General features: G+C 42.4%; 1 protein-coding gene across 2 annotated transcripts in view; it reads left to right on the top strand.

Annotated features, from left to right (window-relative positions):
- Window positions 1–16,450, top strand: part of csmd2 (CUB and Sushi multiple domains 2) — a 246,732-nt gene that overhangs the window by 72,430 nt on the left and 157,852 nt on the right. For both annotated transcript variants that reach the window (XM_029248162.1, XM_029248161.1), the window contains exons 4-5: window positions 8,705–8,899; window positions 14,593–14,800. In XM_029248162.1, the coding sequence (XP_029103995.1) occupies window positions 8,705–8,899; window positions 14,593–14,800 (403 nt within the window). The remainder of the gene's footprint in view (window positions 1–8,704; window positions 8,900–14,592; window positions 14,801–16,450) is intronic.

Genomic DNA, 16,450 nt, shown 5'->3' with positions numbered 1-16,450 from the left:
CGTCGAGGTAGACGACGGCTTCTCTGGGGAAATGGGCTGCTCCTCCAAGGTTACATCCGCCCCGACTCCTTGGCAGTCATGCGAACGCGACCAGGGGGCGCTGTCGGTCCGCCTGTCCTCACGCAGCCTCGCTGTGATGTAAAGCACAGTGTGTTTGAGTGTGACTAATTGTGCATTGGATGTCTGAGGGGGGGATTAGTGCGGATTGCGGGACGAAGCGAGTCCAAGCGGAATTCCCAGAGCGCTTGCCGCTTTGTATTTTTCAGTGTTTATGCCTTTCGAAGTCAAGAACCGACACAACTGTGATTATGAGACGGCCACTTTGGCAATTAATTGGCTGTCAGGCCACAACTTGGCCCGAAAATCACACTTTAGCCGAATGGAAAGAATTAAATAATAGATAAATGAGTAACGGAGTGAAATGGGAGAGAGCCGGGCAGCTTTTTAGCCAATTACAGACCCGAAATGTCACTTGCTGCCCGTTCGACGACGTGTTTGCAGCCTGAGACTGTAGTAACAAGAGTTGCTTTAATTGCATGTTTGCTAAAGTGACTCGTATTGACATCTGATTTTCTGCTGACACCAAGCGTTACGGAACAGGACCGGCCCCAAATTAACTGGATGAAGAATCTATTTACAATTCCAATTGCCCATTTTTTTCCATGATGCTTCCCCCCCCCCCCGCCCCCATCCTTTGTGAAGATACCGCTGCCTTATGGAGAGATGCGTTCCAGATTTCATGGAATGATTGTTTTATTTCTTTGCTCGTTTTTTTCTGGAAAGTCGTGACTGAGCCAGCCCTTGCCGATCACTCCGGATCAGCAGTTGCTGGAGTCAGAACCTGCTTAGAAAGCCTGTTGGGAAGATTTAGCGCAACAATTTCAGTCACAGCCGAGGTACAAGGGGAAGCAGAACTCCGAGAAAAACCACAAATAGCCAAAAAATCTCCGCTCAGACTCTCATCAAGACGAAACAAACGAAAATCAATAACTTTAGCACCAGGGTGCTCGACATACTTTGCCACCTTGAAAGCGTTCCTTTCAAAAAAAAGTGACAAGAGTAACTAGAGGCCTCATCAAGTATTTTCACTTGTGGGGGGAAAAAAAAGATCAAATTGTTTTTACTTTATCTCCACGGTATATATAAACAAAAAGGCCTTCAGCATCAAACTTCACTTTTGAGCATTGATCTCCAGCAGTGTCTCCGTAGCCTGCGGATTTTATTTGCTTTGAATTGTGCTCTTGCGTTGGGAGTTCACCCAGAAATGCTTAGATGCCAGGCCTTGTCATTATACACGCAAGCAAAAGAGGCGTGCGCCCCGCTCCTGCTCTTGTTGAAGGCGTGCCTTGGTGCGTAGAGATCCCTAACACAGCGAGACGACGAGAACCGTGAAACGAGAGCCAGATGAGACCTGCAGCCCAGCCGCTGTCCTTAGAAACGGCTTCAGCTCTTTGCATTGCAGACATTCTCATTGTACTCTTCTTATTTCTATTGGTGCCAGCGAGTATGGTTACAGGGTACAACTGAAAGGCTTTAAAACCCCTGCTGCAAAATACTGCAGGTTTTAAGTAAGATTTAGACTAACATGTGCAGCTACCATGGTACAGTTACTCATTCGTTGCCCACTCAATCAGAAAGTCAAAAGTGATGCTGTATCATCAACCTGTCTTAAGAGGCAAATGCACGTCCTGGGAGGACACACATACACACACACACACACAGACACACACACACACACACACACACACACACACACTCAGAAAGTGTGGAGTAACTCAGCGACACTAAACTTGAGCAGAATACTGTGGGTCCACCAGGAATCTGGCCATGGCCGTGGTGATGTGGTGTGATGGCGTCCCCTATTCTGATATGCCGCCTTTCTGCTGAATTATTGCGTATTTACTCAGACATAGTGGATGAAGTCTGCTTGCGGATCACAGACCCGCGTATACCCAGCACTCACTGCTCGTCCCCAGAACCACACAACAGTCTCATGGGTGAGAGAGCCCTAATAAAACTGCTATTTGACTCAGCAGAATCTGCTTACTGGGCCAGTGCAGCGGTGAGCTGGGATCCATTTCGCAGTGTTACTCCTACGGTGCAGAAAGGAGAACGAATCTCATGCCTTCTGTCTGCTCCCGACAAAGCTGCACTGTTCACCAAAAGGCTGAAGGTTTAAAAAAAAAAAAAACAAAATTAAAATCAAACTCTGAGTTCACAAGCAACTGTTAACATTAACAACAAGCAGAATGAAAGTCCAAAAAAAAAAAAAAAAAAACTAAACAAATTAACATGCATTTATGTAAAGAATACATTAAAAACTGTTCTGTGTAACTGCTTGGTGCAGTGTATGAATATGTAATAAGGTGTTTTATTTATGGCTTACAGCGCTGATGCCCCGGTGTGAGATTGACAGTCTCGGAGTTGGTATTGCTGCGGTCCCTGCCACCTGCCCCCCCCATTCCAGTCTTCACCTCTATTGACAAGCTGCCTCAATCCCCATCAATCATAATGAGGCAAACTGCTGTGTGTCTCACTGCTTGGGACTCAGACACAGGTGCTGTAGCCCTCTGGACAGGCTGGGTTGGGGGGTGTAAGGGTTGTATAAGTAAATACAGTGACACCTGGTGCTCTGTTACTTTTTATCTATTTTCCTCCATTCACTGTGCCGGTTATTCTCCTTAAGCAAGTCGGGATAAGTCATTTGCTCGAGAGTACAACACATGCCACGCCAGCAGTTCACATGTTCCACTAAATGCAAAAAAAAAATCTCCACCTGCTGTCTAAACTTTGAACTATGTGCATTATTATATCAGCAAACCATTTAGCACTAATTTGCTGTGTCTTAACTCACTCCTGGTGCCACAAAGCCAAGCAGAGCAAGTTGGTTGCCATGGGAACATGAGGCAGATGTTTGTTAATCTGTTGAGAGTTTTCTTCATACACAGAAGCACAAATCAGACATTTTATATCAACCCCAGAATTTATACCTTTTGTAGTGTTGACATAATGTGTACTTATTTATTCATCAGTGTGAGATATAAATGTTTAGAAAGCAGATGCTAAGCACAAAATTTGATCTGCTGTTGATTATAGAACACTGACAAATGTTGAAAAAAATGACGTGATGCAGTTTTTGATTCTTTGAAGGAAAATACATTTTTGAGAAAACCCATCCTTGCGGCAAGGTTGATTGATCTTTATTCTATATTTAGACAGCAATTAATGGCATCACCATTCAACAGGTGTTTCCGTGGCAACAAAATCATTCATATCCAAACATCAAAGGATAAAAAGAAAGTGCGTACACATATTTGGCTAAAGCTACATCCACAGCTTCCATTTTAAATAAGGATTCCTCTGAATGTCATCAGAATAGAATGGGTTTCATTTGATTTTTATGTATATAATGTGCTACAGCGCTCTACTTCAGAATGCATTAAGCATATTTTGTTATAATTCATTATGTATATTATATTTATGAGGGCTTCTATTAATTCATTTGTAATGCATTAAGCAGAGGGTATTCACTGGAAGTGCTGTGTAACTGTGTGCTTTTTTTGTACAGGTGGAAATTATTACTAAAGAAATTCTTGTTAACTATAACAATAGCATCATTTCAGGAAGTTCTAAATGAACCCTTTCTGTTCCATAACATTAACGTGCTGCCTGCTGCTACATTCTATCTGTAGCCTGTTAAAATCTTGACATCTTGCTTAAGATGGAAAAAAAAAATCCAGATGCTGGACTACAAGAACAGAATGGTGCCAGCGGTGGGATCTCTTTGGTTCTCTCTCGGCTATGGGGTAGCTATTCCTGGTCTATAATATCATTAAATATGTTTTGTCTTGAGGTACAGACACCCCTCTACGTACATAAATTTGACTTACATAAATACGGAAATACGTAAAAAATTCCCGGCATACGCATTGTTTACGGATGGCGCTTTTAGTTTACACAAAACTTCTGAAATACGCAAATCAGCGTAGCCAGATAAGGAAGGATGCTGCATTTTCCCAGTTCCCATTTGTTTTGAGCTATGAATGCATCTCCTCTCATTAGTGTAATGCTTTTTTTTGCACATTTTTTTACCCATTTCATTATTCAAAATGCCTGGTGGTAAACGTGCACTTGAAGGAAAACGAGAACCGTCTCACAAGCGTACCGCAGTCGATTTGGAGATGAAATTGAAAATAATAAGGAAGTATGAAGATGGACAAAGATTATCGTCTATAGCACGGGAGCCAGGTTTAGCCGTATAGACTATAAATACGATAGTGAAGGATGCCGCACGTATAAAGAAGCACGCAGTGATATTAAATGGTGGGAGAGGAGGAGGAATCTGACATATGTGACTTTTGACTTACGTAAGGGGTTGAAGAACGGTCTATTTGCATAATTCAAGAGGTGTCTGTACCTGGAAAGCAAGCACAAGGAATAGTACCTAAAGATGCGCATAACATGCATTTCCCTGTGTTAGATGGGACATTGGCTTTCTTGCAACTGCCTGAGCCAGTCAAAAATCACCAGCTAAGGAGATCCTGCCTGGCTGCCAAGACCCAAAGTGTTCTGTGATATATGAGCTTTGGGCAAGCAAAGCAGAGGCCTTTGGTAATGTGGGTTCCAAAGTCAGTGCAGGTGGTGGCTGGAACACCTCTGCTCAATGAACAGTGAGGAAAATGTTTGCAAAGGAAGACGAGGATATTTATAGTCACCACTGAAATAGGCACTGCTGGAATGGCAAATAAATCCAGGATCCTCCAAGAATGCATTTCTCTGTTCTCGAGGAACCGCTTCTCAGCACGCCTTCAGAGTTTCATTTACTTTCATACTCCGTCGTAGTCATTGTCCACTTCATCTGTTAAAAGGTAAACTCCTTCTAAATAAATACTGGTTGGGCAATATATTTCCATATATAAATAGATGTCCTTTCTCTGTTAAACAAACTACTGCTTCATGCTCTGAGGGAAAGTGCAGTGACCAGGTACTGGATTTATAACAATTTATATGCAACATCTGAGCTCATTTTTCGTGTGTGAACCTTTTATTTGTATTCAGAACAATATGCCTAAATGAGGTGAATCACCTGAGGGAGTTTGCATGCTCTGGAACATGGGGAAAAGAATACATGTGTAAGTAAATGTAAACATTGCAGTGTCTCTTGGATAATGATGTTGAGAATGTCTTCAGCACACTTGCTATAGAATCTGGTAAAACTGTTGCATAATCTATGGTATCAGTACGCTCAGCATGTGACTTCAAGGAAGGGTTGGAGGTGTATCTGGAGCAGCCTCAGCCAACAGGCTGAGTACTGTTGTTGGGTATTTCCATTTTCATTTTGATCCCCTTTGCTGGTACTGTGGTCCAGAAGCAAATACGTGTTCACAATATTGTATGTGTTGACAGCACATCATCTGAGAGCATTAACTTGATATGATAAATCAATATTACTAATACAGATGGAAAAGGGCAACTAAACACTGTCTGTTTGTTTACTTTGAGAAGTTATGGTTCAATCTGAAGAGGTGAGCAGCATATGCATACATCATAAAGAAAGCTCTGTGAAGCTTAAATATTCTTCCAAGTGAGATTTCCTGGCACGGCAGTAAATGAGGTATGAAAAAACCCTTAAATATGTGTTTGTTTTCGAACATCATCCTTGATGTTTGCCCTCAGCTATAATGGTGCAGCTTTGAAACAGCAAAGTGAAACTGTTGTTCCTTTTCTTTCCTCTTTTGTACATTTAAATAAAGGTAGGCAATTAAGCAGAGCGCTACCCAAAAGCAGGAGGTGTGGGAAATTATGTATTTAAGAGGATGAGTCAGGATACTGCTTTTCATGTACAAGTTCCTTAATTTAGGGTATCTAGTAATTCGGAGGTGGTTATTACCAAGACGACTGACATTTTGTGTCTGTATGGGATATCATCAAACTTAAGGTTTCAAGGTCAGTTCCAATAACAGGTCTTTGTTAGGGGTGACACTTTGCAATCTGACAATTCTAAGCTTGATTCCTTGCTCCTGCTGTCGCATTCTTTAGCAAACTACTTACTCTAAATTTATACACTAAGAACACCCTGTAGGAGACAACCGTCTTGTTAATACTGTCTAATCCTGCTCTGGCCTTCCTACTACTGCCATCAAACCTCTACAACTGATACAGAATGTTGCTGCCTGAATTGCGTTTGACTTGCCGAAGCACTCGCATGTATCTCCACTACTCGTTTCTCTGCACTGGCTTCCTATAGCTGCCTGGATCAAATTTTATACCCTGGTTATAGCCTACAAATGCCTCAGTAGAACTGCTACCAGATATCTACAACACTTGATCATCTTCTACTCCCCAACCAGATCGCTACGCTATTCCACATCTGCCCGCATGGTGGCCACATGCATGAAAGGTAAAGCACGGAGGTTCTTGGTTCTGGCTCCGTTGTGGCACAACAACCTCCCCCTCTCACTGAGAACCACTGAATCTCTGTCTACTTTTAAAAAGGATCTTAAAACTCACCTCTTCAATAATCACTTTGCACATGATCTCTTCAGTTCATGTGTGGTGTAAATATTCATGCGCTATAACTTTAAGATCATGCCCGGATGAACACAGTTACTGCTGTAATGTAACGTAAATGTTTATATAAACCTCAAAAAAAAAAAAAAAAAACTATGACGGTGATTTGTAATCATGGATATTCTGCTAAAGTTTTATGTAGCTACTCATTTTATGAACAGTGGTTCATATGGTGGAAAGAAACTAACTGCATTTAAAAATCACAGGTCTACATCTAAATCTCTACTTCTGCTAATGTAATGCAGAAATTTTATTTTCTATGAGGTGTTCATCGCTTTGGAGAAAAGTGTCTGCTAAATGAATACATGTAAATGTTAATGGAATACCTCTCTAATGTGCACCCCGTTTGGCACCTTGTGGATCTAAAGACTCGAACCTGTGTGCACATTTCATTGTTAGCCATTAAATCCATTCCCACAGGAAAGAGGGGATTACTATAGCATGGAGTGTCTCTAGTCAATCTAACGGCTTGAGAGTTTCAGCGGAAATGCATCCCTGATGTCTGGAATAAATACTGTGCAGGATGAAGTGAATTTGACACGACTGTTTCCACGGCTGTGGCTAATTTGGAGGGAAAAGTTCCCTGCAACATGATTTAATTCCATTGTGCAAGAACTAAAAAAAACAAAAAGGGGTCATTGCATTAGGGCTGTTTTTATTTTTTCTTGGTGTGACTGACATGCTATGCTTGTCAGGTCAGGAGAGTGGGTGAAATGCACAACAATGGCAATGTGTTATAATGTATAAAAAAATAAATAAATAGAATCAGGATCATGGCTAATCTTGTCATTGCAACTGGTCATGTCACATAACCTGTGTGGATGCTTGTTACTGAAACCATTTTTCATTCTGAATGATTCTTCAGTATTGCATTCACAGGGTCTTGTTTTTGTTTTTTTGCAAAAGAAAAAAGCTCTTGTTTTTTTGTTCTTTTCTGAATGCGACAGCTGCTTGGGCACAATTCGGACTCTTTCCTTGTAGGCAAGCTTAACGTAGTGTCGAGGATAGCTAAGATAAAACTTGTCTCACATTCTTCTGAAGTGACACATTTTTTTTGCTTTAATTTGTTTAGCTCTTCATTTAACTCGAACCTTTTTTGTGTAAAGCAGCTGTCATAATGGCTGTGGACAGTCTTGTCTCTGACTGGATGGCTGGTGACAATTTGTTCGCCAATGACAAGGCTCCAGTTTTACCGTGTCTCATTACAGAGAGTGCTTTTTAAAGCAAATTTATTGATATTTCACCACTGCCAGTAGGAGGGGCATGGGTTTTTAATTGGGGGGGTTCAATGGATTATACAGTTATCAGCATGCAGTGGTGCAGCTTGTACATCTGACTTAAATGCAATTGTACAATCTCATTACGGCATGCCGACCCCCGTTTTCTGTTCTGTGAATAGCCAGAGAAACACTCTGCGATCCTTTCCATTTGGACAACATGGCTGACCTGGGAAAACAAGAGACAAACTGTTGATCGCCGGTTCAGTATTTTCTGAAGAAGTATAGAAACACGTAATAAGAGAAGAAACGGAGTTCAGAAAGACGGTAAACATTACACAAAGAGAGCATTCGTAATGAATGTAGTGACCCGAGTTTACCATTGTATGAAGTGCCAGGTTTTTGTGAAAACACTTTTGTTAATAATTAAATGTACAAAAACCGACCTGCGATGGGAAGGTTGAAAGTTCACATCCTGGAAAGAGATCAAGAGGTAGTACTTGCTGTCATTGTGGAGTTCTGTTTAGCCAGCGTTGACTTTTGCCAACCACAAAGAGTGCCTCCAGAAGGTTCTATCCTCTTGAAAAGAGTGCGTTCATTGTCATTGTGATTGGGTCCATCCATCTAGTTACTGATTCTTGCCTTCTTCCATTTCCCCCATCTTTTCCAAGCTCTACCATCTTTTCAAGACAACATGGTCTTCACATGTGGTTGACCTAAGTGTGGTAGCTGCTGCATGAAAGTATCACCGGAAAAACATTGGTAAAAATGCGCATTCTTTGCAAGTTACTGAAGATAAATGATCTGTTAAGGAAATGAGCCATACTAAGGTGGCTGTAAATGCTGAATCAGGAGTAAAAGCAGAAAAATTGACCACCTCCACCTAACCCTGACCCAACATTCCTGTCTCCTCACAGCCCTGCCGAGCTACACCTGCGGAAATCCAGGGCAGCTCCAGAATGGACTCCAGCAGGGCTCCTCCTTTAACATCGGGGACAAGATCCGGTACAGCTGCAACCCCGGATACGTGCTGGAGGGTCACACAGTGCTGTCCTGCCTGGCTACATCCTCGGGGACCGCCTCCTGGGACTTCCCTCTGCCTTACTGTCGAGGTAAGGCTCCTTGCATTTTCGGGCGCTACTTATGAGTGAAGCTACGGGTTGGGAAATGGGCAGGCCTGAAGAGGCCCATTGGAATGATCACTGTGATGCAGGGCAAGAATCCCGATACACCTATCCACTCTGCATACCTTTGTCCATAATGTAGTGTAGTACATTGAATGACATACTAAAGAAGTCTTGTAAAGACTTGTCAGGCACCTATCAATCACAATTTTCGTATTTAGTTATACATTTAGCTTTTTTCCTCTTTCCGTTACATTCTGTCACCGTGTTTAATGTCAAAGCACACACTGAATGGTCCAGTTTGCCAGCAAGCCATCTGGACCCTGGCTAGGAGTCAGCAGGCCTATGTAGGAGCACACATGGCTTAACAGAAAGCCAGGAAGATACCCTATCCTCCCCGACAAAGCAACGGCCTGGTGCCCAATCCTGCCCCCCGAAAGTCTTGACCTCCACAGTTGTAAAGAATTCCTGCCGTATCCCTTCACACCACCTGATGTCAGAGCGCATGCATTCAATGAAGAAAAAAAGAAAATATATATACATATATTTTTGGAAATGGTTTTGGAAATGGTCCATTTCTGCCTCGTATAATTTGGAGTTTAATGGCACTGTGTTAGAGTACTGCTGCAGTCCCTTACTGCTTCTTCATAATGCATGAGCATATTGTTAATGTCACTCCAATTACCACCCCACCCCCCACAGCCCCCCAATAGTACATGAAATTGCAGATCCTCCTTATTGGCATTTTAAGTTCAGTAACATGCCAAATCACCCCACCCTACTGTGTCCAAAACTAATTCCCAGTTTTGCCATGGAAACTACACTTTAGAAACAACCATCAAGCTGTTCGATCAATAAATCTGTGCCTATTGATTATCTTCCACTTTTTGCTGATAGTTGAAAACCATTAATTTTCATCCATCACTTCTGTGACCTCCCTCCCCCTTCTCTCGGCCTGTCTCTCTCTCCATTTCCCTCCCTCCCACTCTTTCAACCTCAGCAATAGCTGTCTTTTGATTTACTTCACCTGTCCAGCACACAGTTTCAAAAGCACATTTCATACTGGTTTCAGATAAAATAGCATTTTCCTCTCTCCCCAGCCCATAAAGCATGCCCTGACATATTTGCCATAGACAAAAATGGGCTGAGTGTAAATCAAATAATAAATCCAGACCGAGGGATTCGTCAGGTTATTTTTGTTTTACGTGCCCTTTTCCGTTTCTGTCTGCACATGGAGCGGTAGTGACACCCCTCGCGGTGGATTGTGGTACATGTGCCATAGCACTGCAGGTCATTCTTGAACGATCAACAGAGGAAACCACCTGACGCTGGCGCCATCTCCACACGTGTGCGATGGGTTGCCAGACAGCTTGCGCTCCAACATACCCCAGGACTCAGTGAGGCAGAACATGTGGTCACCATCACTGATAGCCATCTCAGCCCTTCCGCCCTTTTCCAGCATGTTACACAATGATGGCAGCCATGTATTCATTCCATGTGAATGTGGCTTGTAAAAAAATGATGGGTTTTCTACCTAGCATATGGTAGCTGTGTAGCACTGGACTGACTGTTGGTTAGATTTCAAAGCCCATCGCACAGTTGGGTTTAGGGAGAAATTTTAAGCACAGTGGCTCCATGTGTTACTTATAGTCAAGATTTTCTAGGATTTACTTTTGAATTTGAACAATTTCTCTTCGCTACAGAGCAAACAAAACCTGTGTTTACCCTCCAAATCAATAGATGGCAGTAAAGAGCACGCAAAGAGAACAGGAATGTCGGGCTATCTGAATTCAACTCAGTTTACAACTCTTGTCTGGTAATCCCGAGTGTCAGTCGTCTATAATAAGATGAGGACCTTGCACATGTTCATGGCATGAATAAGTCAGCAGTGGCCAGCAATGACTAGGAGTTTGTGCTATATTTTTATTTTCAGGCTTTAAAAATTAGTTTTAATGCAGTTCAGAGTTCAACAATATAGTAAAATGAAGTCTTGAAAAATATGTATTAGTTTATTTATTATAGCTATTTCAGAGATTTTTTTATAGAACCTAATTCGCAAATAAATCAAGGAAAGTCTTTATTAGGTTTTCATTCATTGTTACTTATCAAAGCAAAAAAAAAAATATTATGAACAGATTTCCATCCTAATTTTCTCTGTAAATTTAGGAGGTTGTGTGTATTCATGTGGCAGTGTAGCTTAGTATGCAGCAAGGCTACAAATCTCCTTTCGCAAGGGTCGGGGATGGTGTTTGAATGAAACGTGGTTAGCAGAGTAGTGGATACCACGGTAAGTAAAAACAGAACACCATCTTCAAAGCCATGTAGGGCTGATTTTAAAATATGTAGTGTAGAAATGTATTTGAGAGAAGGAAGCCCTCAGGAAAAGGCAGTAAATGTTCTTCCTGCATTGCTCCTTAATACTTGTGCTGCATCACCCATAAAGTACATTTCTCAACCCTCTTCTCTACAGGGTGTTTTTCACATTACACTTATTTCTTCTTATTTTGGTTAGCCATTTCAGTCTTTGCAAACCCCTTCTCTCTAAATTTATTTTTGTTTCTCATAATTCATATTGAGGTAGTAGGATTTCTTCATTGAGTTACTGGGGTCTTTCAATTTCCTCTCCTAAGTGGTGCCTAAATGTCAGTGATGGTTTGATTACTCCCTGGTGTCCTGCAGTCCTGAGGATCCCTGAAATCACTGTTTCTGTGGGCTGTCGTTATGAGGTAGATAAAATTAACTTAGATGGACCCTTTTACCAAGACAATTTGTTTAACTGCGCTGTGCTGCCAGGTTTAAGGTAGACATTTTCCTCCCTTGTAACTATGACAACCACAAATCTGTGTAAGTAAGATGACTGGTACGAAAGGTGACTTTTATTAATTTTGTTTGTATGTGTCCAAACGTATTCATAGGAGTCATTTATGCTTCATATATTGTTGGCTATCAGGCAAGAAGAAAATTAGTGCAGACCGTGACTTTAATATTTATTTATTTAGCAGACACTTTTTTCTTCAAAGAAACTTCCAATGAACTCTGTGTAGTGTTATACCTTACTCACCAAGGTGACTTACACTGCTAGATACACTACTTTCAATGGTTCACTCACCCATGCATCAGTGGAACACACTCTCTGTGTCACTCAGGCACTATGGGTGAACCTGAACAGCATATCTTTGGACTGCGGGAAGAAACCAGAGCACCCAGAGGACATAATGCAAACTTCACATAGGCTGAGCAGGGAGTGGAACCCATGTCCTTTCACACTGTGAACACATGTGAGACAAAAGCTGTGCCACTGTGCTTTCCCCTGTAACATATATGCACTACATACATAAATACATACATATACACACACACACACACACACACACACACTGGCTGAAGCTGCTTGTCCCGAGTAGGGTCACAGCGAGTCGGAACGTAGTCTGGCAACACAGGGCATAGGGCAGGAGGGGGCTGGGGACACACCCAGGATGGGATGCCAGTCCATCACAAGGCACCCCAAGCGGGACTTGAACCCCAGACCCACCAGAAGCAGGACCTGGTCAAACCCGCTGCTCCACCACGCCCTCCCCCCAATACATACAGTACATACATTTACATGTATTCATTTAGCAGACGCTTTCCTCCATAGTGACATACATCTCAGAGAAAATACAATTTGTTCATTACATCAGCAGGCAGAGACCCTTAGTTGCAGACGTGTGATTCTTAAGTACGGTCAGTTTGTTTCTGTCCACCATATGAACCAATGTTCATCACACGAGTAGCTGCATAAAACTTTATCCGAATGTCCACGATTCCAGATCACCTTCATAGTAATATATATTTATATAAGAAATACCAAGGACTGAGAGAGGAGCTAGAAAAGATGTGGAAGGTGAAGACGACAGCGGTCCCCGTGGTAATCGGAACACTTGAGGCTGTGACCCCTAAGCTGGGAGAGTGGCTCCAGCAGATCCCGGGAACAACATCCGAGATCTCTGTCCAGAAGAGCGCGGTCCTAGGAACAGCTAAGATACTGCGCAGAACCCTCAAGCTCCCAGGCCTCTGATAGAGGACCCGAGCTTGAAGGAGTAAGACCGCCCGCAAAAGGGGGGCGAGTGGGGAGATTTTTTTTTATAATATATATATTTATATATTACATTTATTTATATATATATATATATATATATATATATACACAGTGTATTATATATATACGTATATATATATATTTTGAGCAGGGGGTGCGGTGGTGCAGTGGGTTGGACCACAGTCCTGCTCTCTGGTGGATCTGGGGTTCGAGTCCCGCTTGGGGTGCCTTGCGACGGACTGGCGTCCCGTCCTGGGTGTGTCCCCTCCCCCTCCGGCCTTACGCCCTGTGTTGCCGGGTAGGCTCCGGTTCCCCGTGACCCCATATGGGACAAGCGGCTCTGAAGATGTGTGTGTATATATTTTGAGATGCATATAAACATTTGCATTACATTACAAGAGCAGCTTCGTAAGGGCTTATCTGGGCACGATCTTAAAGTTATAGTGCATGAACTTAAGCGATCATGGCCGAAGTAGGTCTGGAAGAGGTGAGATTTGAGACCCTTTTAAAATGTGGACAGAGATTCAGCAGTTCTGAGTGAGGGGGGAGGTCATTCCACCACAACGGAGCCGGAACCGAGAACATCATCAGATATAAGTATATATCTGCATTACCAGATTTTAGTTCATTATTTGTAATTGTTTAATGCTGTTGCTGGGAATTTCTGTAATTATATTCCCTGCTGAGATATAAATAGTATTTCTTATCATATCTGGGTTTTTGGGTTTTTCTTTTTTTCCTTTGCTGTTCTTGGGCCTGCTTGGAACAAGTTAAAATATTCGCCATATGAAACACTGCTCGGAAATGAGCTGATGGGCTTCCTCTGGTGTGACTGTGGTCTGCGTGAAAGAATCAAGCGCTGGTATGGGCTCAGTCGGGTTCAGCGTGTGGCCATTGGGTGACTGAGTTGTTTTCCCAGCCTGGTTCTGCCGCAGACACTGTTGCTCCTCAGTCCAGGTGACATGACAAAGGAATCCTGGGTAGTTTCTGCGTGACGGAACGTGATGAAACTGGGAAAGCTGAGCTCTGCAGCTGCACGAATTGAAGTCGAGCATTCGGCAGGGTGGGATGAGGGGAATGTGGGGGACCCTCTCTCTATGAGGTCCCTCTCATCATGTTCAGAAAGGTTTTCCACTTACACACACTGAGCCTGTGCTTTGAGTTTGCCCCCACGAATGCCGCTTTGCCGCTTTGCTCTTCCCATCTTGCAGCTGTCAGGTAACTGTGAAGAGTCGCAGGGTGCCGGAGAGACTCCGACTTGCTGAGCAAAACAGCCAGGGGGCGCAATTATCACCGTAGCGCTTAATTCATGCATTATGTTGTCTAATTGCCTTTCGGAAGAAAAAAATGCCAACCAGGGAAATAAATTATTGTCAGCACAAATAACCAGCAAAAATCTCTGTTAGTCGCACCTACATTACAGACCGTTACATCACCCACCCTCACAAGTACCCCAAGCTGTTTTGGAGTTCTTTATCGGAATTAATTATTTTTTCTTTGCCCTTATTTATAACTTGTTCTAAAGCAACATAGAAAAAAAAAGAGGTCCTAATTGTTCATGTGCATTATTTACATGCGTAACACCTCTGTGTTTGTGTTACAGCGGATGATGGATGTGGGGGCACCCTCCGGGGCCAGAGTGGGGTCATCACCAGCCCTAACTACCCGCAGGACTACAACAACAATGCCGACTGCACCTGGACAGTGCTGGCCGAACCCGGGGACACCATTGCCCTCGTCTTTACCGACTTCCAGCTGGAGGACGACTATGATGTCTTGGAAATCAGCGGGACAGAGGGCTCTTCGCAATGGCAAGTGGCCACCGATGGGGTTCTTTGTGGGAGGGGTGTGAGGATGGAATTGAAGGTCTGTTTTTGTCCTAAAAAGCATAGCCCACCTCAAGTTTTCTGTCTCAACCAAATCCTTTAAGAAGTTCCAGCGGATTTCTGCAAGTACAAGCTATCGTCGTTCAGTTAGAGTACGGAGATTCGCAGCTTGAAAATTCCCGGCTTGTGTTGGGCGTTGCAAATCAGATTTAAAAAATCTTAGATATACAGGAACGTAGACAAACTCAAATGGAGTGGGAAAAAGGTTCGCTCAGATGCAATCAAGATTAAACACAAGAGGAAGCCATTCACTCTATTCTGCTGTTTTTGGACTTTAATAACTAAGTGCCGACTGAATTTTGTTTAGTGCTGTCTTTAGGGAATCAAAAGACTATAGTAGCAGTCTTTTGTTTAAATAAATGTTGCTCTAGCTGAAAGTGCTTTGGTAAGGGTAGCAAAAGTTAGCTGATGCGCTTCCGTTTGAGAAGATAGACTGTTATTGGCCTGCTTTGTGAAAGCTGTCACAACTGATTCTCCATGTAGACTGGAGCATGCTGCATTGCTTGTTGCTGAAACAGACATTTGTACTTGCAAGTCCTTACTAAGTACAGCGAGAGCTCATGGATAGAACGTGGATGATGACTCAAGTATTGTACTTCCAGAGGAAGCATAACAAAAACGAGGCCAGAAGCGCTTGCGTTTGATGCCAATACTGGTGAACTCAACTTGACGTGTATCTGACTAGTCAGAAAACCCACGGAATATGGTATGAGTGGCAAACTTTGCTCACTGTAGCTGTGAAAATGCACAAATAATCAGTCCAGAGAGACTTTTAGCAGTCTGCAAAGTCTTTAATTAACTACTCTATGTGTATTGATCATCAAAGCCCTTAACTTGTTCTAGCAGATTCTTGTCTCTAAGAAGATGCTCTCGAGAGAGACTTGGGCAGTTGGGGGAGTATTGTTGATGCACCTCTTAAGTGAGTCAATCAATTATTCAATAAATCAATAATTAATTAAAGTAGTGGATTTCTACAAGATAATTATCAGAAAGCACCATACAGAGGAATAAATGAGGAAGGGAAAAAGAAAATGTGATTGCCAGTATTGAAAAAAATAAAGAAGGAATGCAACCATAGATGGACAAATTATAAGAACTGATGGATGGATGGATGGATGGATGGATGGATGGATGGATGGATGAGCAAATACAGAAAGCTCATGATAAGGTCAAATTGTATAAGTAAGTGTTGGCTCCCCAGCTTGATGTTACATGTTTCCCACCAGTGTCAAATGTCATGTCATTGTGCACTTTGGGTAGAGTGTTTTCTTTTCCAATGAATACTCAGTTTAACGCATGTTCTGCTTTGCAGGTGGACACTACCAGTAGGTATGCAGTTATACAGTGCATATTATTACTACATTACTACATTGCACCATGTATTTAATTGTAAGTGAATTGTATGGAGTCATTCCAGTAATGACGACTAGTGAAATAGAAAGTGCAGTAAGCACTTTTTCATTTCTTTAGGTAATCTGTGGCACATCTGAAAAACATTTGAAGGGAATTGTCATATGCGATTTTGACTAAGGTTATTTTGAGTTAATTATGGAAATTGTTGCTCTTAATTGCGTG

The sequence above is a fragment of the Scleropages formosus genome, chromosome 23, assembly GCF_900964775.1.
Source record: "Scleropages formosus chromosome 23, fSclFor1.1, whole genome shotgun sequence".
Classification (NCBI taxonomy): domain Eukaryota; kingdom Metazoa; phylum Chordata; class Actinopteri; order Osteoglossiformes; family Osteoglossidae; genus Scleropages; species Scleropages formosus.
The sequence above is the reverse complement of the archived record's forward strand: the minus strand, read 5'-3'. Positions and strand labels throughout refer to the sequence as shown.